General features: G+C 41.9%; 3 protein-coding genes across 10 annotated transcripts in view; 2 read left to right on the top strand and 1 right to left on the bottom strand.

The window, feature by feature from the left end:
* Positions 1–637: 637 nt before the first annotated feature.
* On the bottom strand, positions 638–4,382 carry pfdn2 (prefoldin subunit 2). 2 transcript variants are annotated; one of them, XM_041965395.1, is made up of 4 exons: positions 4,270–4,382; positions 2,616–2,704; positions 2,215–2,338; positions 638–1,889 (listed from the first exon to the last, which is right to left on the bottom strand). In XM_041965395.1, the coding sequence occupies exons 1-4, from the start codon at positions 4,348–4,350 to the stop codon at positions 1,698–1,700; spliced, it is 486 nt and encodes a 161-aa protein (XP_041821329.1). In that variant the 5' UTR covers positions 4,351–4,382; the 3' UTR covers positions 638–1,697. The 2 variants fall into 2 exon arrangements, with proteins under 2 accessions (XP_041821329.1, XP_041821328.1); XM_041965394.1 differs by having other exon boundaries at positions 638–1,856; positions 4,270–4,362.
* Positions 4,383–4,834: 452 nt separating this feature from the next.
* Positions 4,835–8,471, top strand: nit1 (nitrilase 1). The gene is made up of 6 exons (XM_041965381.1): positions 4,835–5,010; positions 5,405–5,638; positions 6,160–6,263; positions 6,989–7,125; positions 7,309–7,434; positions 7,548–8,471. Exons 1-6 carry the CDS (start codon positions 4,922–4,924, stop codon positions 7,812–7,814), a joined length of 957 nt encoding a protein of 318 aa, XP_041821315.1. The 5' UTR covers positions 4,835–4,921; the 3' UTR covers positions 7,815–8,471.
* A 1,408-nt stretch (positions 8,472–9,879) lies between these two features.
* clcn3 (chloride channel 3) overlaps positions 9,880–25,311 on the top strand; it is a 38,953-nt gene continuing 23,521 nt past the window's right edge. For 3 of the 7 annotated variants that reach the window (XM_041964557.1, XM_041964559.1, XM_041964560.1), the window contains exons 1-2: positions 9,886–10,012; positions 17,158–17,339. In XM_041964557.1, coding sequence (XP_041820491.1) covers positions 17,177–17,339 — 163 coding nt within the window. In that variant the 5' untranslated portion in view covers positions 9,886–10,012; positions 17,158–17,176. Of the gene's footprint in view, positions 10,013–17,157; positions 17,340–21,640; positions 21,980–23,584; positions 23,802–25,311 lie in introns of those variants that run through there. The other 4 variants (XM_041964558.1, XM_041964564.1, XM_041964563.1 and 1 more) reach the window with 3 other exon arrangements.

The following is a 25,311-nucleotide window of genomic DNA, read 5'->3' as shown; positions in this document are numbered from 1 at the left end:
TTAGACCCTGAAGCTCTGCTACCTGGCTAGCGGTCAGGTGAACTGATGCCAACGGTCACGGGTCAGAATAAAGGTCCATTGTCACCACTTCTTTGTTTTACATGGAAACGGGGTGTAGAAAATAAACAAATCATCATCATTAACGTTAGTATGATGCATGTGTTCTGTAACCTCCAGAAACAGAAATAATCTGAGAAGCATTTTTCTCTTATTCTGTTATTTCCGTGTGAAGAAAAAATTAAAAGTGAATGACAACTGTATTGTATTGAAATATGACAATTTTATAGGTCCCCCCACCCTAGCAGTTAAGGCAATGGACTGCAGTTTTTATCTTAAATTTGAATAAAACTATCCAAAACAAAGACAAAAAATAGAGGCAACACTTTTCTAAAAATCTAATAAATTCCCTTAATAACCCATAAAGCCATGAATGTGAATTATTCCAGATGTAAGCAACGTAAAGTGAGGTCGTTTGTAGACAGAAATCTGTCAACCTCAATTTGATTTGACTGCATTATTTTGGGATCTAAATATGAAATCTACCACACATGCATGGACTACTGCTCGAATGGGTTCAACTTTCTGAAAAAGCTTTGTGCCACACAGTAATAAGGATGTAAGAGACCAGACACAATTGTAACATTCTTTAATTCATAACCATCATCAGCAAAAACATTTTTTGTCCTTACAACTAAACAGTCTGGACAGCACACATCAGGTCGTAGGTGGCATTTCTTCTATTTAGACTGTGCTAGAAAATGAATTTAACCACTCCAAGCTCAAGCATGTGCCACAGATCAGAAAGAACATGACTAGTTTGTGTTTTCAATGATAGGGCTTTATTATCAAGCTGTGGTGGTAGCGCTGACTTCTTGTCTCTCACCGGTCACATCACAGCATGCGCTTTAGTCACCACTGAACACAATCTGACCTCACATCAGCATTGTGAATACAAACCAGTGGATGTTCTGTCCATGGCATACGCATGAAGACAGTTGTGAATTAAATGCTTCACAGAGGGAGGCCGAACAAAGCCGACAGACTCATTCTGATCAGTGGTGACATGTTTACAGTATAATTTCTCGCTCTTGCTTGTAACACATGTTGTCAAAATGCCCCCCAGGACCTGTGCTGCCTTGGCAAGGGTGACTCTTAGCGATGCTCAACCTACTCTAGGGCTTTATGAAATCAGCTTTTATTTTTCCTCATTTCTAAATTGTTAGTCCAAAATCTTAAGTTTACAAAATGCAAAAGCGTGTTTACTTAAAAATGCGCTGTGAACTAATATGCCTTGTATGTTCGAGGCATTTGAACATCTTAAACTTTGAAATAACCCAGCACCTTGGCAATGTGTAAATGAGAGTATGGCTAAAACAAGTAGTTGAGTTTGTTTAATTTATGCCAAAGTATTTCAGAAATAAAAAAAAGTCAGCTTCACTGACAAGGCAATTGCAAGACAAACACCCTTATTTTTTTTTTTTTTACACACATTAGCATTCACTTGCGTAAGCGGAGAACTGTGTGTACTGTTACTGATATACCAAGTGCATTGTGTTTAGCAGAATTTTCACCAATCTTGAAAAACCAAAGTTATCCTGTGAAATGTTCAATCACTGAACCGAGATTTTGTGACTCCAGTTGTGTTATCAGTGCTGCAGAAATCATAAGGCCCTACTGTTGCGCTCTATCATGACAAACTACGACACTAAAACACCAGCTCCGCTTTTAGACCCGCCTCCTTCGCTGTCCGTGGAAGATGCTGCTGACTGCCCTTGTGCCTCTCCTTCACCTTCTCCCACCAACCGGATGTTGTAGCGTTCCCTGTACTCTGTGAGCTCTCGTCCTTTCGACTGCATCTGCGTGTTGATGGACTCGATTATTTTGGAGATCTGCGGGGGGGGGGAGTCAATTTTAGATTGGTGCCTGAAGTTGTCTTTTGACTTAAATTATGTTTAATTTGTACATTAACGGAAGACAACTGTTATTAGTATATCAAATGGCTACATGTATGCAGCTGTGAACGGAAAGTAGTCACCTTGCAAGTATCTACTTTAAATAAAAATAGATATTTAATAGCCTCAATTACTTTTCCAAAACAACTTTAACAATTAAACACCTTTGCACTTCATATTTGTTGTTCCGTTCCCAGCTAATACATTACACTAGTGACATTTAAAGCTTATGCACATTTGTTTTACTTTTCTCAACCATCACCTGTTCTTTGTTGGTTTCCAAGGCTGGCAGAACTTCTTTTACTGTCCTCTCCACCAACACTCCTCCTACTAGACGGAAGCATTTCCTCGAAGGGTCCACATTCTTCAGGGTGTCAATTACTAAGCTGGATGGGGGAAAAAAAAATTTTTTAAAACTCAAAATAAATCCATTAAGACACCTAAGAGATGCACTCAGCGGGTCTGGTCTGGTAACTGTAACTGAAACATTTTGCATTTGCGACCAAGGACAAATACAAAATAAAGCTTATCTATAAAGCTAATACAGACTGCTGTGGTGGCTAGGTCAGCAGGAGATTGTTATAGATAATGTCTGTCTTGATCTGATATGAAATGAGTAGACAGTGATTCAGAGGCTGCAGAGGTGCAACATCTGCTGCCAACCTGTGCTCATTGATATCCATCTCCAAATCTGCAGCTTTCGAAGCCATACTGCGCTGTTCCTGACGCATCCTCTGAAATGTTGCCACCACCTGTCACACAAAAATACACCATCAGCAACAATTCAGACATACAGACTTGTGTCATACATGGCAGTCTAAGTTTTAAATCAGTGATGTAGTGCTGAAACTATTATGTATAATAGATGATAACTACTATCATCTATTAAACAAGTGCTTATTTATGGAGTTAAATACATGTGATTGTTACAAGCAGAGGTGCTTGCAACTCTTCATTGTGCATCTTTATAAATGAAATACTTTGATTTATGGCTGTTGATTTGTCAAATTAATCAGCTGTGTCATAATTTAACACACTGTAGAAACTAACTGATCAGTAAAACTGCAAATTGATTTCTGAAAATGTATGGGCTAAATGATGGGTAAGGAGGGACGATGAACGTTTTGGGACTGTAGTTGAAAGTAACTGAGTACATTTACACAAAGTACTACTTTGAGGTACTTTCCATTTTATGCTTCTTTGTATTTCTAAACCACTACATTTTAGGGGCAGTTATTATACGTGTAACTCCATGACGAATGACAGCTGTACTTACCATTTACTCTGCAGATTAAGGTTGTACACATAAAATACATGATCATAATACAAACATGATGCATTGTTTTAGATAAGTTAGTTAATGCATCAGTACTTATGATTCAGCAGTATAATATAAGACAGTGAAAGCTCTAATTCTGCATGAATTTTATATTTAAATACTTCTAATTAGAGCTGAAATGAAAACTTAATAAAATGATTTGTTGGTTGACAGGAGATTGATCAGAAACAGCTTTGATAATTGATTAGTGTTTGAAGTTATTATTATATAATTATTGTTAATTTACAGCAAAAATACTAAATATTAACCAGTTTCAGTCTTTAATATGTCAGGATTTACTATTTTCTCTACTTTATGTCACTGTAAATGTAATATGTTTGGATTACTAAGTGTTGCTCAGTCAGACCAAGCTATCTGAGCCTGAATGTGCCACTGTAGACTGTAGGAAATTGTGATGGGTGTTTTTTCAGTACCGCCACACATTTTAGAAACTTCAAATTAACAATTTAATTGATGAAATAATCAGCTAATTAAAATGTATAATCATGGCTGGTTTAAACATACTTTCAGTATGTGTTGCTGTTAATAGTTCTGCACTTTTAGAACATCACAGAGTGGCATTATTATTTTTTACTTAAAAGGATCTGAATACTCGGTGTACCTTGACGTTAGTATAGTAGGATTGGGTGGTCTTCAGGTATAAAAATAGCTTCTCCCACTGTCTTTAACTGGACAAGACCTATTCACTGAAGCACACCATCCTATTACAGGCGTATCCTAATTTAAATGGAACTACGCCCTGTTAAACTGCTCATTAGGAGCACAGACCAGTGGCAAATTCTTTATGAACGCAAATCATTTGCTGTCACGCTTTGTGGTGAGAAAGCAGAATGATAGGCGGATGATGGCGATGGGAAGCTAACGTTAGCCACGGCTAGCTGGGTGTCCGATTAGCGGCTTTAGCTTCACCTGACACGACTGAGCAACAACGACAGCGAGTGTACCGACTAAAGCAGCCCGAGGTGGACGTGAGGGTACCTGTTCTGCCGACGGGCCGGACTGTTTTCCACCGGCGCTGTTGCTGGATTTGCTGCCCGTGCTGCTACTGTTGGCTGCCATCTTGGAAGGGTGTTGCTGAGAAGGACCCCAGGCAGGAGGCGGAGAGCTGGTTCAGGAGAGTGCCTGTGTGGAAATGCAGTGCAGTTTGGAGGGACCTTTTATTTCCCTTCAAATTATGAAGGATTATCGTACCTTTTATATTTCAGGTTCATTGTGTGTGAAAAGTGTGGTTTTTGGAACGTACGTTTACGTGTTTATGCTTCAGCAAAACCAAACCTTTAATGAGACTCTTAACATAAATTGTTGAAGATAATTATCTGAACTGCTGAAGCTTTTGCTCTATTTTGTGTATGAATGTTATTATTTTATAGGAACCCCTAATGTTCATTTTCTTCTTTGCTACTATAATATATTTGCTGAATAACAAAAGCAGATCGCTCTCAGCACACTACACCAAGGAGAATAGTCTCCAGCAGGTGGAGCTGGTTTCAACACTCTGATGAAGAACAGAGAAGAAGAAAGAAGCTCGACTGGTCCTTCCTGCTTTACCTCTAACACTGAAGCAAACTTAATTTGCTGTTAACATGGACTAAACACGGCTTATGACACACTGCATAGGCCGCTTGGACCAATGCTTACAGTCAGGTGCACTTTGGGAACGTCTGTAAGGTATTTGGCCTCTCTGTCAGCCTGGAGACAGCAGATCAAACTACATAACAGGTATGTTGTTTATTCTTCATACATCACGGATTATATTGCTTTATATCTAACAGCTCTCTAAACAAGAAGCGTATAAAAAGACTGCATTTGTATTGTGTTATTTGAATGATTTTGGACAGTAAAGTTGGTGTCTGCAAACATGCACGACTAAGATGCAAATAAGAGCATGAGTGAAGTGCCTTTTATTTCAGATATTATTGCATTTGAATTAGATTTATTCATATATCTATGTATCCTACTAAGATCACCATGGGTACAAAGCTGTACAATATTATACCAAAAATGCCTAACAGAAAACTAGTGCAGTTAATGATCAACCATGATCGACCTGACATTGTTGCATGGCACACTGCGTCTGTCCAATGGACATAACAACAACCTCTTGTCCATGCAGGATGTTGACTTCACGTCGCCCAGTGGCTGCTGTGTGTCAGGTGACAGCCACCCCAGACAAAGAGGCCAACTTGTCTGCTTGTAAGCAGCTAGTGGAGGAGGCCAAGGAGCGAGGGGCCAGTATGGTCTTCCTGCCTGAGGGCTTTGACTACATTGGATCCAGTCGAGAGGAGACGCTGTCGCTGTCTGAGAGCCTGACAGGACACACAATCTCACAGTATACTGACCTGGCAAGGTAGAAAAGGTGTTGTTTTTTGTTCTTAGGACACACATAGTACTTTTTTGGCTTTGTTTTGCTTCCCACATTGGCAGGAAAGTGTGTATTCTGCTGCTGGCAGAGAACAAGGTAAACTACTCTTAGAAAGTTCTAAACTCTTGCACAGATCTTGGCTCTGTTCAAACCAAACAATTACATGAGATTAAATAAGATACAGAGCTAACAGTGTTTTGCTTCCTGCTTCTTCAGCTTTTCTTGAGCCAAAATGTACTGTTGGCTGAATGATTGAAAGAAACAGACATGTAGTAGTTGGAGCTAGAAATCAGCCTTGGTTCAGTAAGTTTTTTGTAACATTGTGTACTTGGTATGTATTTGGTAGCCAAGCCATCAGCAGGCAGCTACCATTACAGGATGACTCTCCCTACTTTTCTAGTCAGGCTTTTAGAATTAGGTCTCTATTGTGTTATGTGTCATGTGAAGAAGTTGTGAATCGATTGGCACCTGTTTAGGTTAGGCATCTTAACCTCTCCTTCTTCCAGGAAGTTGAAAGTGTGGCTGTCTCTTGGGGGATTTCATGAACGAGGCCACGACTGGGAGACTGACAGACGAATCTACAACAGTCACATCATAATTAATGATAAAGGTGGCGTCCAACGATCCCTCTTTACATTCTTTCACACACACAGAAACTCACTCGTATTAAAATGCTTTTTTAAGTCCCACAGTCCACATTTTGTTTGATGACTCCTTTTAGATCACTGACTGTATATAAAAGTGCATGACAAGACAGCTCCTCAAAAGTGGGGCCAAAACATCTTGATCGCCCCCTGGTGGCTTTAATTGTAATTTTAATTGTTCATTTCATAATATAAAAATTGGGTGTGAGATCATGATTGACAGCAGAGCCCTGCTCGTAGTTGAGTCGGGTGTGTGCGTGAGCGGGACCAACCTCACACACACACACTGTACACACTCTGGCTTTAAGATGGCAACGGCTGTTACCGGAATGCAAATTTACAAATCTTACCATGGGGAAGGGATAACCTACCATACTCTGCTTCTGATTGGCTTACCCTGTCATTGTCACCCTAACCCTAACTAATCATCACTCCTCATGCCTAAACCTAACCAGTCCAACCAACGAAGGTAATGAATACTAGCCAATTAGAGGCAGAGCAAGGCGGGTTATCTTTTCACCACAGTAGGAGTCGTAATTTAGCATCTGGGATATTTTGGCTTCACTTTTGCACAGTGGAAGAAGTGACGATATATTGTCCATCTTTTTATACTCTTTATATACATCTTTATATATGTCTATGATGCACGCAAAGGCACACTTACACTGACACACTGTCATTACACCCACAGGTGACATCACATCAGTCTACAGGAAGTGCCATTTGTTTGACGTGGAATTGCCAGAAAAAGGCGTTTCCCTGAAAGAAACTGCCTTCACCATCCCTGGACCCTCCCTCGTGTCTCCGGTCCAAACTCCCATCGGCAAGGTGTCATTTTATGAGATAAGAATCATCATCAAGTAGACCTATAAATGTAAAAATATTTTCCAGCTTGGAAATTTTAATGCAAAATGCTAAATATCTCCAAAACACACCAACAAACAGTTTTCCCAAATAGTCCATATAAATGCAGAAAAATAGTTTTTGACCATTCTTGTATTGTTGCCACAGGTCGGTTTGGGCATCTGCTACGATCTGCGATTCCCTGAGCTGTCGCTGGCTCTGCAAAGGAACGAGGCCGAGATTCTGACATACCCGTCAGCCTTCACTGTACCAACAGGGGCTGCTCATTGGGAGGTGGGATGAGTCATGATAAGAAAGGCTGTTTGTTTGATTTCAAAGCTTGGAATGAAAGCATAATTATAAGATATAAACTCAAGCAAACACAAACTTCATGTATTTGTTCACAGGTGTTACTCCGCGCACGGGCAATCGAGACCCAGTGTTTCGTCCTGGCGGCGGCGCAGGTTGGCCGTCACCACGAGAAGCGCTCGTCGTATGGCCACGCTCTGGTGGTGGATCCCTGGGGTGAGGTGCTGGGCGACTGCGGAGGGGAGGAGCCAGGCATGGTGCTGGTGGAGATCAACCTGGAGAAGGTCCGCAGCACCAGGAGGAACATGCCAGTCCAACAGCACCGCAGAGACACTGGTTTCTATAACAGTCTGGAGAAGACTTGACTACAAGAGAAGTTCAAAGTCTGTCTCAATGAAAGGACAGTCTGAGTACTGGCAACAAACTGAACAGGATGTATCTGACAGGAGACAAGCTGGTGAGGTGTTGCATTTATGAAGGTGGATTTAGGGCAAGTTCATACTTCAAGAACTTAATTTTTGTTTCAGGTTGTTTAGATTTCTGTCATGCTGCATAATGAGCACTTCAAGTGATTTGGTTAATGAGAGCTCAAAAGAGAAATTTCAGCTTGTTTAATGATAAACAGCCGGCTGACATTACAATCCAGATTCAAAAAGAAAAATGGTTACACTGCGTAATGTTTTACACAGCATCACAACGTTTTTGGAATCAGGGTTGTAGTTTACTGTGTCACGAAAGAGGTGCACTTTCTTGTCAAGTGAAATGTTTCATGAATAAGTATCAGGGAAGTGTGAACATGGAGTAGTTCTGTTGTCTATTCTGATTAAGAATATCAGAACCAATGAATCTTAGAATGATTTTACTTGTGCTGGTCAACAGGTGGTACTGTTGGTTAGCAAGAATGCAAGAAACTCACACTAAAACTCTACTTAAATTATTGATCTTACTGGATAAAAAATGAATCTGTATTTTTTTCTGTGCTCAGACACTGTTGTGGTGTAAGATCATAAACTAAATCATCTCTTTCACTTGGTTTGTTTGTCTTCTTCTTCCAATGCAGTTTCTTCCTTTTGCTTGATGGTAACACATGTTACTGTGACTGTTTCTGATGATGATGATATCAGATAATGAATGAATGGGGAAATGTTTACTCTCTTTATTGGGGCCTAGACATGATTCATTTCTCTACACAGCCGGCAATCACAAATTTTGACTTGGTATCTTGGTACATAACAATAAACATAGAAAATAAGAAAAAAAAAACCAAGTAAGTTCAAACTCTTACTTAAATAAAAGTACCACAGTAATAGAATCAAAGTATACTTAAAGTACCAGAGGAACTTATTATACAGAATGGCATATTTCAGGATAATATTTGTTATATTACTATTATAATTATTCATGTATTAATGGGTGCATCACTTTAATATTGCAGCTGGTAAATGTAGAGTTCATTTTAATTACTGCTGGGTGACTTGTGAATTTCAGACCTTGTTGAAGGCAGTTTGATGTAGGAGCTATTTTCTTTCTACCAAACTACTCCAGCCAACCATATCATCGTGCAGTAAATAAGCATGCATTATCATGGATTATCTTAGTAAGTAAGTGGGTCATGGTCTCTGGAAAGTGACATTGCTGTTAAATTGTACAAATGAACTTTTTTTGGTGGTTTTAGCAGCACAAGCCGAGTGTCATCTAGGAGCAGGCAGACAACCCAAAACAATCTAGATGATGTAAATAATCTATTTTATTTTTAAGGAAAGTACTTGAGTAAAGGTACTTTCCACTACTAACACTGATGCCCTGTACAGGAAGGGCCAAAGTCGTCTCCATTTGCTGAGAAGACTGAGGTCCTTTGCAGTGTAGGACATTACTAAAAACCTTTTATGACTCTGTGGTTGCATCTGCAGTATTTTACGCAGTGGTCTGCTGGGGCTGTGGAAGCTCTGAGAGGGACAGAAGAGACTTAACAAACTGGTCAGGCAGTCTTATCTTACTGGCAACCAACAGTCCAAGACCCAAAATATTCAGATGACAATGGTGTTACAAAGTGTGAATTCTTGCATTTTTTGGTTAATAAACGACCTTCACGATTATTCAGTTATCAATATTTTGTGTCCATCAATTAAACTCCATGAATCAACTAATTCTTCTCCAGCTTGTCATTCCTAGTTCGTGACTCGAGACATTATGTTTCAACCCAGCCTTTTGATTGCAGTGACTGGATGAATAATTGATCAGATTTTCTCCTTCCTGCCTCTTCTACTATAACGCAGACTGTGGGCGGTGGGAGCCGCCGCAGCTGTTGCCGCTGAAGCCGCCGCTGTTACCGCTGCCGCTGTTGCCGCTGCCGCTGCTGCCGCTGCTGCTGCTGCTGCTGCTGCTGCTGCTGGGATGGGAAACAGGAAGTGAACGTCACTGACACAGGAATGGGACTGAAAAAAGAAAACACCATCATGATGAGGAGAATGGCAAATCCACTCGCGTAAGAAACTAATTCCTCGTTTCAACTCGGGAAGAGGATGAATCGTTGTGTCCGAGCTGGATTTGAGGCATCAGGAAGGTACGTTGCTGCTTTTCCCCCCCTCTTTTAAATTAGCGACTAATGACGGTTAGCATGCTGTGTGCTAGAGAACAGAGATGAGCGTGTGTTTCACTAGCCGAGGCCATCCATCCATCCATCCGGCCACCTCTCGCTGTCACATTTTCAGAGCTCACAGGGTGATTTTACTGTCGAACAGGTGCTAGCCAGCATCCGCGCTAACGTTAGCTTGGAGGCTAAGTTAGCTTGGACTGTGTCGCTCGTGCAGTTTGAGTGACATAAACGGGAAACCCACCGTTAGCTTGTGTGCATCTCTGAGTGTATTTTGTGGTTTATTTGACGCTTTGTGGGACTTAGGCCCTCGGATACTGCCAAGGGAAACTGAAGCTGCACGGTCCAGCGGCAGCATGCAACCCCCCCCCGCTCACTTGTGCTTTTTTCTGGGCATTTTCGCCGTGTAATGCAGATGTAACGGTAATGCGTGCACGGCTAACTGCTCTAAAGGTCTGTCTGTGAGACTTTATTGGCATGCTGGCTGTGTGTCACGGTTGTTTTCCATCATTTGCACTGAAAATCAAATCAGTCTTGTGCTTGTACACTCTTCCCTCCTGCCGACAAAAGTCAGTCATGTGAGGCTATCCTCATTAAACAAGCTTTCTCCTCATGTCCTCAGCACACCCTGGGACTGAACATATGACCTGTAACTTACTGTCAAAAGCAAATATAGAGTGTAAAAAGTGTGGCAGGATCATGCATTTGTATTGACCAATAGTATTGAGGTTTTCTAAAGTTACCAAGTTTTCCCAAGGCTGGTTTTTAAGTAACATCCATCATCATGCAATCCTGCAGATCAAAAATACAGGTAAAAATACCCAGAAAAGTCACTGGTTTCAGCTTCTTCAATATGAATATTTGATGATTTTCATCGTTTTCTATAATAATTATACACTAAATATCTTTGGGTTTTTGGACCTTTTCTTGATTTAATTAAGCAGTTTAAATATGTCAACTTGGGATAGCATAAATATAGGAATTACAAGATTTATTGGATGTTTATGACCATTTTCCAGCATCTTACAGAGCAAATGATAAATTGAGTTAATTCAGGAAATGTATTTATTTATTTGTTAAATGTTTATTTGTATAGGGGCCAGTACATCGCATGAACCACTGCCAGGTTCTACAGCATTTATAGCCTCGGCCTGTCCCAAGACTCTGCAAAATACCTGGCAGATTAGTTAATAATGAAAACATGTGTGGAAGTCCTAATATCTTTCTGATTTAAAATTTTTCTTATGTTAAAAAAAAATAACATACTGTTAATAAGGCTTAATTAAGGGCTGAGATCTGATAATAAATAAATAAATAATTTATCATGTGATTTTTTTTTCAGCTCTAAACATACATGATGATTGATGTAAACAGAAGTGTTGCAGCTAGTTACATTTTGAATAACGGATTAGTTGTTTGGCCAATGAGATGTGTGTGAAATGTCGCTTGTTCCCAGTGCTGATGTGAAGTCCAGTTCAAAAGCCGGAACCGGCAAATGTTTGTCATGTTTGATTGTTGAATGATTTTAATGATGAGTCATTTATCAAAGCTGAAGTGAATATTTTGGCTAATCATTCCAGCACTAGTAGACAGCATGTCATTCATATGGACTTTAAGGGGCCCTGTGCGTGTGCTGAAGTACACTCAAGTTAATGTTTCCCTGCTGGTACCTCCTCGCTCCATCAGGTGTTCGCTTGTGTATGTGTGATGTGTGATTAGCCGGCTTTCCTCTCACAGCACAATCACAAGTCTGTGGCAGTTTTTACTCTTTCCACCAGGCGGTAACAGACAGGTCAGTCCACAGGCGCTGAACGCTCCTGATTTGATTTGCTGGTTTATTCAGCGCTCCTTATTGCGTTATGTCTGTCTGGAGTGTTTGTCTCCATTCTGTTAAGCATGACCTTAGAGTTTCATTCACAGCCAGACAGTCGAGTCACGTTAACGTGTTTATCTGACCCAGTATGTAAAATCACCCATGGGTTTCCTGCTTTATTGATCATCTGTATTCTTCTTCTGGAAGTAGAGGGTCGGATTACACAGGACAGGAAAAATTGTTTTGTTTTTTGTTTCTCTAAATCACTACCTTGACTTTCACTTCCTTTAAGACCCGCCCCAATGAAAATATATTTTTTAAAGGTGTTAACATGCCACGGGATGTTTTTATATGCTATCAGAAGTATTAGGAGCAAAATAAGCATGGCTGAGCATTTCCACCTCGGAACTGTAGTGGACCAATGATGGCGTCCCAAGCATGGATTCAGACATATCACATATTTCATGAGTCACCCGGCTAGTCGACAGGGACTTGCCGGGTGGGGCTTTCAGGATTATGATATCGTAATCAAACTGACGGCTCTATGTTATCCATTACCGATACGTTTCTCATGCAGAGAGTGATACATAAAGTACATCTGATACATCAACTTGTATCAACTGTACAACTCGCTCTTCTTCTTCGGTTGGTTCTTCCTTAGTTTCCAGTTCTAGTTTGACTGCATGGCTGAATTACTCCTCTATTACGTACAGTAGCTAGAAAAGCAGAAAGCAAGCAGAGGTTTCCGTGTTTGATGGGCATAGTGGAAGGCGAGCGATGAGGGGTGGGTGGAGATTGCATATGTATTGATTCACACACCCACATAGTTGTAGAGTCACATCTAAATAATTTTTCATGGAAGAAACTTGTGAATATGTAATTTTGATGAACAGAGATCAGTTTTTAGGGCTTTAATCAGTATCAGGCATTTTAAATGTCTTAGATGGAAACATCAACCTGGATTTTACATCTCTGGAATGATATTTCTGCTCTTACTTAATGATTAGCAGCACATTAAGATACCTTAAGGAACTTGAATCCAAAGTTGACATTTCCACTCGTCTGGTAGATTTGAATTAGACTCCTTTTTTTATTCTGGGATGTATCAGCTGCTGTCAGCTGCTAGCAGGTATAGGCCGGATGAAACTGATCTCTGACAAATTGAAAGTGATAATTGCAATAGTCCAACTTGTTGACATAATGATGTTATCCGTTATGCACAGTAAGAACAAGCATGGCTGCAAGCCAAACTAACGTTGCTACCGGCTCCACAGTGGAGGAGTTAGTTCCAGAAAGGGGAGCGGCTTCAGTAGAGGTGTACAACAAACCACAATAATACCTAAGAGATGGCAACGCAACAAACTTATTTCACCACCTCAAGCAGAAGCATGTGGCTGAGTACGACGAGAGCCAGGAGAGCTCAACAGCTAGTGAGAGTTTTCAACCAAACAGACAAACTGCATTGGCTCAGCTCAGCATCACCGAATCTGTGGCCTGTACTGCACATTTTGTCTTATCGTCAAGGATATCATTATCACGGAGACTGACCAACCCTCGTGTGCTTTATTTACTCTGACTGACATCACTACAAGTCAGTGCAGTTGTCTTCTGATTGGCTGTGTTGTAGAGGTATTGTTAATTGTGAGGAGTGAAAGCTTCCTTTTGTGTTGGAGCCGCTCTACGGTGGATGTTTTGCTACAAAGCGATCCATATATCGACCGCTCGCTGCCTTTTTTTTTTTTTTTTTTTTTTTTCTGAAGGATGTGTGTCAACTTATTGGCCCTGTCTATGGAGGAGGTGTGAGCCTGTCGGTTAGAGGGAGGGCAAAATGCTGAGTCACATCCCAGCAACAGTCGCCTGGGCAACACCTCCATAGTGACCAGGCGGAGGAAGATAAGGCCCCTCGCTGCTCAACTAGTTGTGTAACATCAGCAGACCCTGCAACGTTTTGTTCCCTTGCTGCTGATTATGCTGTTATCGACCATCTAACACACACACACACACACACACACCTCCCTCTCCTTAGCTTACCCACGTCCTCAAACAGCGAAATGAAATCTGACTCGTAGCGTAGTAGCTCCTCAATAATCAACACACTCCAGCCTCCCAGGCATAATTACTGTTTTGATTACTGTTGCACAGAATGACAGGAAACATGAACAGGCATACTGCAGACTGTCATAATTACAGCTATCAAATGTCACCAGCAGAGAGAAATAGGAGGAAAGATGACAAGTGTTATTAAAGCAGACCAGCATTAAGAGGCTTAGCAGCACAGTTCATTTCATATTGGAACTGTCTGTCTGAAAAGATAATTGCCCACCTTTAAAATGCATTTTCTACTCTCGCTCTAATTTGCTGCATGAATCAGCAGCACCCCCGCCGAGCTAAAGTGTGTGTTTTCTTGAAAAAGAGAACGGCCACGAAAAGCTTAATTCGAGTCGAAATAAAGCATTTGGAGAAGGTAAAGAAAGTTCGATGTGATTAAGCAGGATGGCTTGAATTCCAGTCCGGCGCTCAGGGCCGAACCGAGACGATTCTGCAGTGCAACTGGAGGTCAAAGAGAGCTCACCTAGAAGACCTGTGCCTCGACACTGACTCTGCAAACAAGCTGAATTGAATTTCCTGGTCACGCTGATTTGATATAGCTCAAAGGGAAGTCTTGTCTCACGGCGAATCAGTGTGGTTATTGGCAAAGGGAAAGTTTCTCTTTCCTCTTAACCTCGCATTATAGGTTGTACCAGAGAGGATTAGTGTTCTTCAGTTTCACTGTTGGCGTTTGCATAAGGCTTTTGCTCATGATTGGTTGTGCCGCGATGTGGTATTAATATCATACCAAAGTGTCCAGATTTATTTGTTAGAGGTGAGTGACTTTCACTGCAACACCCCACGTCTAAAGGGAAAGGGTCGGCGCTGTTGCCTGACCAAAAGCTCTGGCCGTGCTGCTGATATATGGGCTAATATTAGCTTTCCGGGAACATGTTGGTCAGTCAGCTGCAGCACAGAACTGTTTGTTTGTGGTAGTTCAGAAACATGGTGTCTGTTGTCGACCAGAACAACACCAGTTTTTATTTCAACTAAAGCATCCCACTTAGTGCACATCCTGGTCACAATGCTTAAAAAATATTTAAAAGGATACTGTTCATGGTGTGTGTTTATGTACACACGTTTGGGGAAGTGCAGCAGCAGTTTTCTGCTTGATTCACTCCTCAAAACAAAAATTTGACAGAAAGCGCATGGTAGTTTTCTTAGCTGCTGAGTCAAATGTTTGGAGCTTTTGATGATTCCTTTCAGCACTGCACTCAATCCACAAAGCTCAGCTACCAAAACCTTCCAGACTTTTCAATCCTCAACAGGTAGAAATATATCTGCTTCACCCTGAAACTCATTTTCTTTTTTTAAACGTACTTCTCCCCTTGTCAAAATCCTTGAATACCGCAAATTGAAAATACTGTTTACCTTCTCTTACCTGGCATTCACCTATTATAAACTGTCTGTATAGACTGGATAAAAGGATCATTTTGTTTTAAAAGCACTCACATTTTTAGAGATATCCACTTCCTAAATTGATTGTGAGGACTCCGGCTTTTCTTTTTCTTCACTTCCTTTTTATTGTGGCCTTTTTTGAAAGTAATTTTTCAAAGTCCCCAGCACAAAAAACAAAACACAAAGAATCAGGATTAAGTAGGAAATCGGATCCATTCACGGTGATATGGAGCAAACTTAGAAATCATTTAGCACGGGTCTTTTTTCCACAGAGATATGAGATATGAGAGAATATGGAGTTGCCTGTCAGTCCGTTAAGGATTAGTGAAGATCAGTCAGGCTACAGCAACACGGCACATTAACTGTCTGTCTTCTGAACTGTCTTCATGTCTTTTTCTTTATTACTTTGTGACCCATCACGCCTCGAGGCCCACATTCATATAAATACCACGGGGATATCTGTAATTTCCAGGAGTCATTGGTCTGTCATCGTGTTCGGCCTGGTGGGGATCATTTCGGTCACGTTTGCCATGACCAGAGTCACGTTTGTGGTTAAAGATTGTGGCGTAGTTTCCACCTTCTCCACAGGGGGGCGAGGTTTGAGCAAAGGTGAAGTGCCGTGTGTTGACGCAGCTCTGCTCTCCTTGTTCCATCAGAATTATTGTTTTTATAATCTTCCTCTCATTGTAGGGAGGGTCTGCATGTCATTTTAATCCCTCAGCCTGCAAATATACCCCTTGATTTCGCAGCGAACAGAATTTTATAGCATCGCTGCCAAATACCTTGACATTTTATGTATTGTGTGAAGGAAACAAAAGTCTCCTTAAGGCAATGATAATAATCCCTGAATTATATAAATGCATGATCAGAGATATTTCATTAAGACATTCTATCAGATTTTATTCTGTTTTAATGATTTCCACTGAACAGCAACTTCTCCACCCAGTGCGTTTACATTATTTGGAGGAAAATGATCTGGTGTCAACAGTGAGAATTCTCTACTTTCACTGCTCTGCTTTCAGAACATCGTTAATTTGACGAATATCGCAAAGAAAATGACTCTTATTCACAGCTATTTTACATTAAATTGCTGGTTTTTCCAGTAGAGTCATGTGTTTTGCAAGTGCGAAAAACTCAGTTTTATAACTCTGCTCTCCATACGTTGAATTATGTGCTCGCTTGTGGACATATCAATCATTCCACCTCATCGCTGGCATGGAGGAGGCTCGCGAGTTCACTTTATCTCATCATGATGATCATCAAACATCTCTCTCTCTTGATGTCAGCCTCCGTGACAGCCCACTCTAATGGATCACCTGGATCCCATCTCTCTCATTCCTCCCACTCCTCATTCCCTCTTTGTTTTACTTTATCTTCTCTCGCCCGGACTGTCTCTCGAACCTCTTCAGGTTATCTGCACCATGGAAATGTAGTTGATACTTTTGCACACGTTTGGCAAAGGCACCAGTTGTCTCATTCTTCAGATTTAATGGGAGAGAAATGTCATGAGTGGATAAAATGCCGAGTTTGTGCTGATCTGTAAGCTGCTCTGGTGACTGGTTGACTGGTTGTGTTTCTTGTGGTGTTCAAATGATAAAGCAGATTAATGCCGGACTATAAATGTGTGTATATGTGTCCGTCTGCCTTTGCCGTTCACCTGTGAGTCAGTATGCGCATTAACAACCCACCCGACTCATCCGTGCACCTGACAGCCTCACTTCACCTTGTAGACTCTGTAATCTAGCATCCTCACAAACACGGTGTGTATATCTCCACCACTCCCCCTCCCTCCCTTCCCTCCCCCCTTATCATCCAGGGCACCGGCGCATTGCTAAATGGAGTCGGAGCAGCTGTACCACAGAGGCTACTGCAGGAACAGCTACAACAGCATCGCCAGCGCCAGCAGTGACGAGGAGCTGCTGGATGGAGCCGGCGTCATCATGGACTTCCACACCACCGAGGACGACAACCTGCTGGATGGGGACGCTGCCTCCCCAGGTAGGGAGTACGGGATACCTCCCCCAGCTGTTTGATTGGTCCTTTTGAGCTCCCCCTCCATGACCCGGGCTTTGACGAACCCCGAGCCTCACTCTCCAATCAGATTCCTTGAATTCTCTGTGAGCCTCCCACCGCGCCGCGTCTCCCGAGTCCAAAAATCGAGTTTATCCTCCGGCTCACAGTTTGCCAGACATCGCAGATACGTTGCTGCTTTGGTTATGAGTCACCCCACTGCTGATGTCAAGACGCATCAAGTGTGTGTCCGCTCGTGTGTGTTGCTGTCCTGTGACGCAGTCCCTCCGCCGTCTGCCCCCTCCTCATCTCCATCCACGCCCGTCTGCTGCTCCACGTGCCGTCTTGTGGCACCCTGCAGACCCCTGCTCCCGTTTTGACTGAAGCAGCCTCGCAAATGGTTATAAATATTGAATGGAAACATGAATATAAAACACTTTGTAACCTGCTGATAACAAAATTATCCAAACTCCGAAGTGGACTTATTAGCTTTCAGAGGTTTTTCATGGTCTTTATTCAGCAAATGGAGCTAAATGCGACCTTTAACTTGCGTGATAATAAGCTGAGGTGATAGCCACTTAGGGTCAAGATCACATACTAGCTTTTTCCAGACCTTTCAACCTAATCTCACAGAATTCATCAGCAAATGGAACTGGTTCAGGGACTCAGTAGTCAATAAAAGTATTCTTACTATCAAAATAAACTGAGAAGCAGCAAAGTAAAAGCACAGGTAGCCTTTTATTTTCCCATTTAAATGTTCATTAGCCTGTTTTGTTGTTGTTTTTTTTAAGGTGTTCACAAATCCATTTGCACTTCTGCACATTTCCACAGCTATTTCTTTAATTTGTGAGGTAATTTTAAGCCATTTGCATTGTGTTAAATGGAAATTAATGAACTGCTTTATAACCATTTGTGAGACTCTCTGGGGATTCCAGCTTGTTTTTCATTATTATTAAGTTCTTTTTTTCACCTACCTAACAGTTGTGTGGTTGTTGTGCCCATCTTACCTGTAATTGTTCCATCCATAGCTATCACTGTTCTTCTACCAGACTTTTTGTCTGCTCCTGCTTCCTGTTTGTGTTTCTGCAGTTTCCATACACCATCTTGACCTGGCCACCTTTTAATTATCCTTGCTTCCTTTTTCCTGTGGTTGGTTTTGGGGTCTCACTGCCACTTTTGTGCGTGTGTTTTGACCTTGCTCGGTGTTCCTCCTCAGTCTTTGTCTCTTGGCTTACGTGGATCAGTCTTTCCTGTCAGGTAGCAATGAAAGATAGGCGGTCGTAGTAATCCAGACACGTGGAAGAGCCTCTGTTGTTTCTGGATTCATAAATGCATCATCACCCGGCTAAATATAGAAGGTGGAGCGTGGTGTACGAGTGAGACTCCGTGACTTTTGTTCTGGGTTACATGATGAATACAGATCATTACCTCATTCATAGTTAGACTGATCTCTGCCATGCTTCTGCGTATCTGGCTGCCAAGCTACGGTTATAGTCATACCTGTCATTCCAGTGCAGTCACCTGTATACCAGGCAGGGTGTCAGCTCGTTGGCACACTGCCTGGTATATCTGGTGGCCCATCGCATCCGATCTGCTGCATCCGGTTTGTTCTGCTTTGTCTGAGTAAACATGCTGATTCCTCTCTTTCTTCAGTCTTGACTTGCAGCTAAACAAACAGAAAACGCACACGCTGAGGGGTTGTGTCAGAGGCGTCGGTTGAGCTTGGCTCTCCAAATATCGACGGCTTGTATTTATTCAGAAAGTTTGATTTTGTGCAACATGCTGAGAGAACACATGCAAGAAGAGCAAACTATGTGTTTATGCATGGGCTAAAGAAACTATGTTCTGTTTAAAGTCGCTGAATTTGGATAATCAGGATTAATTGCCTTTATGTCAGTCAACTGGGTTGAAAGTAATTTGGATAGTTCCTTGCAGAGAACACAGACCTTTTTCGCTGACACGTATTATACTATTATCTGCCATCTTCCTTTTCTGTAGTGCTACTTTTATCAGCGAAAGTCTGATCATGGTTCCTGTTTTGCATCAAAGAGGATGCAGCAAGACTTGCTCTGTTGCAGCTTTCTGAATCAACTGTCATGTGGTGCTGCTCGTTAGTCATGTGGTACCTGTTTGGTTGGCACAAATGCTGTAATGTTTCTGCTACACTTCAATCTATTGCTCAGGAGCTTAAAACCTGTCCAGTGTTGCCTTTTTCACACATAAAAGCTCGCAAGCCTGTGGAAATGTTGTTACGGTACAAAGACAGGCACACAAACCAATCTAAATTGAGACTGTTTCTAAGGTTACAGCGTGCAAGTCTAATGGAGAAAGCTGTGATTCTTATAACATACTGAGTGGCAGTGCCTGGCACCTTCAGTACGTTACCTTCTCTGCAGCACTTTTATTGTAATGATAAGTTGTCTGCTCATGTGAATATGTTTTTTTACCACCATGAGCTTGTATTTTCTGTGGGAATGTGCTGTCGTGAAACTTGAAATTAATTGAATTAGTAGCATTCACGCCTGCTTTGTAGAAACACTTACAGCAGCAGTGATACATTGAGAGTACACATTTACATCTGTAGATGTCTCATAGTGAATTTCCTGCTGACTTATATGATTATATGAAGTGTAGTAAGCGTAGCAGTGACATAATGACTCTGCAGTCTAGACTCAGCCTATTCATTATTGAAAAGGAGGCCGTGGGTGACCAGCGTATTCACTGTGACTTGCCTGCATGGGAGGCCATGTTCAGTGCAGCATTGAGATCGTATAGAACGTGATCAAAGTCTAGCTAGCCAGCTTTAATGCACGTTTGGCCAGGAGGGCAGTGTCAGCCATCAGTCCAACTATTAGATGCTAGGTTTAGCATTCTGTTTAGCATTTTAACATGTGACACGATGCTAGTGCTAGCGTGAACATGTTTAGTACATTGTGTAGTACTGAGCATGTAATCTTATTTGATACTGGATTGAACTAATACTGGATTTTTGAGGTCTATACTGATATTGATATTTGGGGATCGATATATCAGCTGATAGTTGTTGTTCTCGGTACTCTCTGGTGGGCAGTGTTCATAAATGACCTCAAACCTATTTTTGGCATTTCTGTCCCGCAATTTCTTCGCATTTATCATTTGATATAAACATGGTGCTAGATGGAAAGTTAATCAAAGTGATTAGGATTTTTCCTGCTTTTCATTGGGAATTTGATAATTACAAGTTTTGTATTTTACTAATAGAGGTAGTAGAGGTTGTGTTAATGTGCTGTGTGTGTGTTCATGTAAGGACTGGCTTATTTTTCAGTGTCTTCGGTCTCTGCCTGGTGATTAGCCTCCTATTCTCTGACTCTGAAACTGGACCTCTGGGCAGTTAAGTACTAAAGGTGAAAGCATAGAGTAACCCTAACCCGCCACCACGTCTACTGTCACTGCTTCAGTGAAATGTTGAAGCAATCGCACACACAGCCCATAACTGACTCTGTCATACAGCTTGTGTTTGTTTTGGTGTTTTCGATGTTGAGGAACTCTGATGACCAGTATTGTATTAACAAGGTTGTAACAACAGTGTTTACAACCCCGATTACGAAAAGAAGTTGAGATGCTGTGTACAATGTAAGTAAAACAGAATTTGCTAATGCCTTTTGTGTACTGAATTGAACAGTACAAAGACAATATATTTAATGTTTGACCTCATCAGCTTCATTGAATTTTGTAAATATCTGCTTATTCTGAGTTTGATGCAGCAACACGTTTCAAACTAGTTGGGACAGGAGCAACAACAGACTGGGAAAGTTGTGGAACGCTCCAAAAACACCTGTTTGGATCATTCCACAGGTAAACAGGTTGATTGGTAACAGGTGATAGGGTCATGATTGGGTATGAAAGGAGCATCCTTGAAGGCTCAGTCATTCTCAAGCAAGGATGAAATGATTGCATTCTGTTTTTATTGATGTTTTACACGCAGTCCCAACATCTTAGGAGTCAGGGTTGTATAACTACTACCTGGCCTGTTTTGGGTCATACTGTCATGTACCATTCAGTAGTTCAGTGTAGCAGAACAATACAGTCATAACTACTGCATGTGCCTTAGCTCCACCTCCCAGTCCCTTCAGTCTTGATTTGTGTGTGACACCCCCACGTGCACCGACATAAACCAGTTTGACTGCCAGCCAGCGTGAGCTAGCATTTCAGGAAATCTCTGGATGAATGCTCTTCCTTGAAGTTGGTGCGGTGTCCCTCTCACTGCCTGCCTGTGCTATTTTTACGTAGTTATGAGTGGGTGGGTTCATAGGAACGCTTGTAAAGCCCTCCTCTGGGCTGCGACTGCAGTGTGAGCGAGGGGCTGGCTCACTCTGGAGATTTTTTTGCGGAAACTTTTTTTGTTTGCTCAGCAGGAGACGTAAAGACGATAAATGGAGCGTTGCTTTCGTAAATGTGGGTCCTTGAACTGAAAAGGATTTATTCTTTTTTCTCTTAACTCACTGGATTGCAGAGACTGGAGAGATTTTTCAAACTTGATGTTGGTTTGCTGCTTTGATGTCCAGAGCAGGACTTGTTGAGCGGGGTGGGAACAAACTATGGCTGACATCACCTGTGCCATTGCCTAGCAACAGGAGCCCTGCTGAAAGGTAAGGGGTCTAAGGTGACAGGCTGTTTTTATATTTTTGTGATTACACAATTACAGCGTGTGAAATGTCAGGGTCCCATTGTTTGGGCTGGAAGGACCTGACTTTGGTTGCATTGTTTCATATAATAACACGTGATTACGGCAAGTTTACGAAACACTGTCCGCCTTGAAATAGTGACTGTGAGGTCCCGTTTAGATTGCACCCATGAAATCCACTTCAGCTCAGAATGGTGTTAAGGGTGGAAAGCAGTGGGACGTTCCTCTACATGAAAGTCAGTAAAATATGTCTTACATTGTGGCACAGATGCTATGAAACGTCCAGATGTTATCTCGCGTTTCATATCCTCTCTGTAGGCGAGAGATTGAGCAATGCTGTGTGTCTGATGCCCACTTTTTGCTCGTCCTGTCTTTGAAGCCCCCAAACAGTGTTTCATTTTGTCTTTGCATACTGAGGGCAAGGCAGCAGTTGCCCGGTTCACTGGCAGTACTGAGAAATAACCAAAATAACAAGGCAAATTGGCAAATAACTCCCACGGGAACATCGTTATTTCTTGTTTGTGCAGTCACAAAGCTTCCTTTCATTTCATTTATGAATAGGCTAAGTGACTTTGAATTGACAAAATACTGCTGTGGAACGTTTTCTCCTTTATCATTTTAAACAGACGGGGACAAATTGACTATATCTCTGCCGGCACCAGTTCCTAGGGGTCGACGCGTCCCCACCTGCAGCTTAAAATAGCTTTCGATACACATTTAAAATGAAGATGTTTTCAATCAATCCGTTCCTCTACAAGATGTCAACAATTGCTAATTGGCAAATATTTTGATGATTTGTTAAATAATTTTTCTTGTAAAAACGTATTACTTATTACTTATAACTTATTACTTATACAAGCATTGTCATAATTTTAACAAACCAAACAATCAATACATTGATGGAGGAAATAATCAGCAGATGAATCCATAATGAAAATAATCATTAGCTGCAGTTTCGTACAAAATAGTTTAAAAAAATGCTCCAGTTCAGCCAACCAACAGTAAAAACCTGCTTTTGCACTGATGCATGAGTAATAATAATCTAATGACATAACATACTTTGAATACTTTAATGCATTTTCCTGATTATACTTACATACTTTTACTTGGGTAACATTTTCAATGCAGGGATTTTACTTGCAACAGAGTATTTTTACATTGTAGTATTAGTACTTTTGCTTTAAGTAAAGGATCTGAATACTTCCTTCACCAATGCTAAGCTATTAAAACTTCCATTTACCTTTACTTTAACCCCCCTGCACTTGCTCAGAATGGAATATTCCTTTTCAGAGCTCACCCTTTCAAACACACACACACACACGCACACACACACCCCTGTGACCCGGCGCCATGGTCTCTCCCATGCAGGCAGGGCTCACTGATCTCCCCTAGCAACCAAGCAGGCAAGGCTGACCGGCTCGGTGTGATCGTCTTTCCCTTTGAGTGTGTGTGTGTGTGTGTGTGTGTGTGTGATGACATCATCAGCTCTAACAGTCAGCTGCTGCAGTGGAGAGAGAAAGAAAAGGGAAGGGGGAGGGAGAGAGAGAGGACTGTGCACTCAAACACACACTCGCACACGCACACACGAAGCCCCGCTTGCCTTCCTCTGGTAAACATGGCAGCGACCGACACACACGCAGAGAGCAGTGCGCACTGAAGCCTAGCTTAGCTTTAGCCTAGCCTCGTCTCAACTGTCAACATGGAGGAGGAAGACGCGGCAGCCGACCCCTATTTGCCCTACGACGGGGGAGGGGACACCATCCCCTTGCAGGAGATCCCTAAAAGAGGTACGCCACGTCCCCTCTTCTTTATTTTTTCCTCCCCCTTCCCTCCAAATCTCTCCTTTCCTCACACTGCTGTGATGACAGAGGCCTTCCTCCCTCTTCTTCTCATACAGTGAGGGAATGTAGCCATACGGTAGGATGTCACAGGTTAAACAAACGCTGCCTCATCTGCCGCTGGTGAAGTATGGAAATCAGAGGCTGCCATTGCTCTGCAACGCTGCATGTTCTGTGGGGGCAAGACAGCTATCTGGCCGGCTTATTTCACCATCCGCCTCTCACCTGTGTTGATAATTAACCATCGGTGTTTGTGCACGTCAGCCAAAGATAATGAGATAAAGAGAGGGTTGATTTAGTGTGAAGGCTTGTGCTTGGGCCTGTAAGCAGCGGCGACTAAAGGCAGCATCATGGGCATCCATTTTAATTTCTCCACACAGAGGCACAGTCAGGCTTTGACACAATTATGTGGACTGGATGTTCATAGATCTAGGCTGTGTGTTGCTGAAGCGTGAGGACACCTGTTGGCCACATTCTGGATGTTGCATCACATCACTCATAGCGGCCTCCTCAGGGTGAAGGCTTGCAGGCAAATTGAGCCAAATTATCGCATGTTTTTCGACAACAAATTTCAATTTCTTGTGCTGGTTCCTCGTCTTTCCAGTGCGGCCTTTAGGGTGTTTAACTTGAGTTGTGTGTGTGTCTGCTGTTTCCTCCAGGCCTTGTTAGATTTTTACGGTGAGCGAGCAGAGACAAAAGGCCCCTGAAGAGTTTAGGACAGATCCGCTGCTGCCTGCATCCACTTTGTGGAAAAGGACGTCCCTACATCCGAGCTTTTATTTCCTTCCTCCGTGCCGGCGCGCAGTTTTATAGTTTTCAGTCCAGTTTGTGATCCGCTCCTTTCTTGACTTTGACCACATGTAACCCTCTCCTTCTACTTTGGCAGTTTTTCACACAGAGGCAGCTTTATCCTTTAGTAAAGGTCCTGCATTCAGAACCTCTCATAAGTAAAAGTATCTAAATATTCCCAGTATGAACAAGATGTGATGATGATTTTAAGTTCATTTATCTTAAGAAGGAGGAGAATTTTCTCAGCCCATAAAGGAAAACGTCATCCTTCAGTTTATCCTTTATTTTATCAGATTTAGATTTACATGGTTTTCACTGGACAGGAGGGATATGGAAAAGTGTAATCTGAAAAGTAATTAGTAACTAAAGCTGTTGTACAAATGTAGTGGAGTTAAAAAAAAGCAATATTTGCCTCTGGAATGTAGTGGAGTAGGAGTTTAAGGTTGCATTGAATGGAAATCCTCAAACTACAGGTACATCAACTGTGTACTTGAGTAAATGGACCGAGTTACGTTCCACCACTGGCTGTACCCATGTGACTTCTGGCAGTTTTTAATGTCATGGCTGTATGAATTGTTATTCAGATGCGTTTGCTTGCCAACTTCCTGCATCAGTAACCTGTGAAACTGGACATACAGTGTGCGTAGTAATGTTTTTACACGACAAAATC

This window comes from Chelmon rostratus, chromosome 23 (assembly GCF_017976325.1).
Source record: "Chelmon rostratus isolate fCheRos1 chromosome 23, fCheRos1.pri, whole genome shotgun sequence".
NCBI classification, from domain to species: Eukaryota; Metazoa; Chordata; class Actinopteri; order Chaetodontiformes; family Chaetodontidae; genus Chelmon; species Chelmon rostratus.
This window is presented reverse-complemented; position numbering and strand designations above follow the sequence as displayed.

Bases quoted from the DNA above. Each gene is read 5' to 3' on its own strand.
- nit1 (XM_041965381.1), top strand. From the start codon at position 4,922: ATGCTTACAGTCAGGTGCACTTTGGGAACGTCTGTAAGGTATTTGGCC. The intron at 5,639-6,159 runs GTAGAAAAGGTG...TCCTTCTTCCAG, and splicing joins CAGTATACTGACCTGGCAAG to GAAGTTGAAAGTGTGGCTGT. The intron at 7,435-7,547 runs GTGGGATGAGTC...ATTTGTTCACAG, and splicing joins CAGGGGCTGCTCATTGGGAG to GTGTTACTCCGCGCACGGGC.
- pfdn2 (XM_041965395.1), bottom strand. From the start codon at position 4,350: ATGGCAGCCAACAGTAGCAGCACGGGCAGCAAATCCAGCAACAGCGCC. The intron at 2,339-2,615 runs GTTGGCAGCAGA...TCCCCCATCCAG, and splicing joins ATGGATATCAATGAGCACAG to CTTAGTAATTGACACCCTGA. The intron at 1,890-2,214 runs GTGATGGTTGAG...CCCCCCCCGCAG, and splicing joins TGGAAACCAACAAAGAACAG to ATCTCCAAAATAATCGAGTC.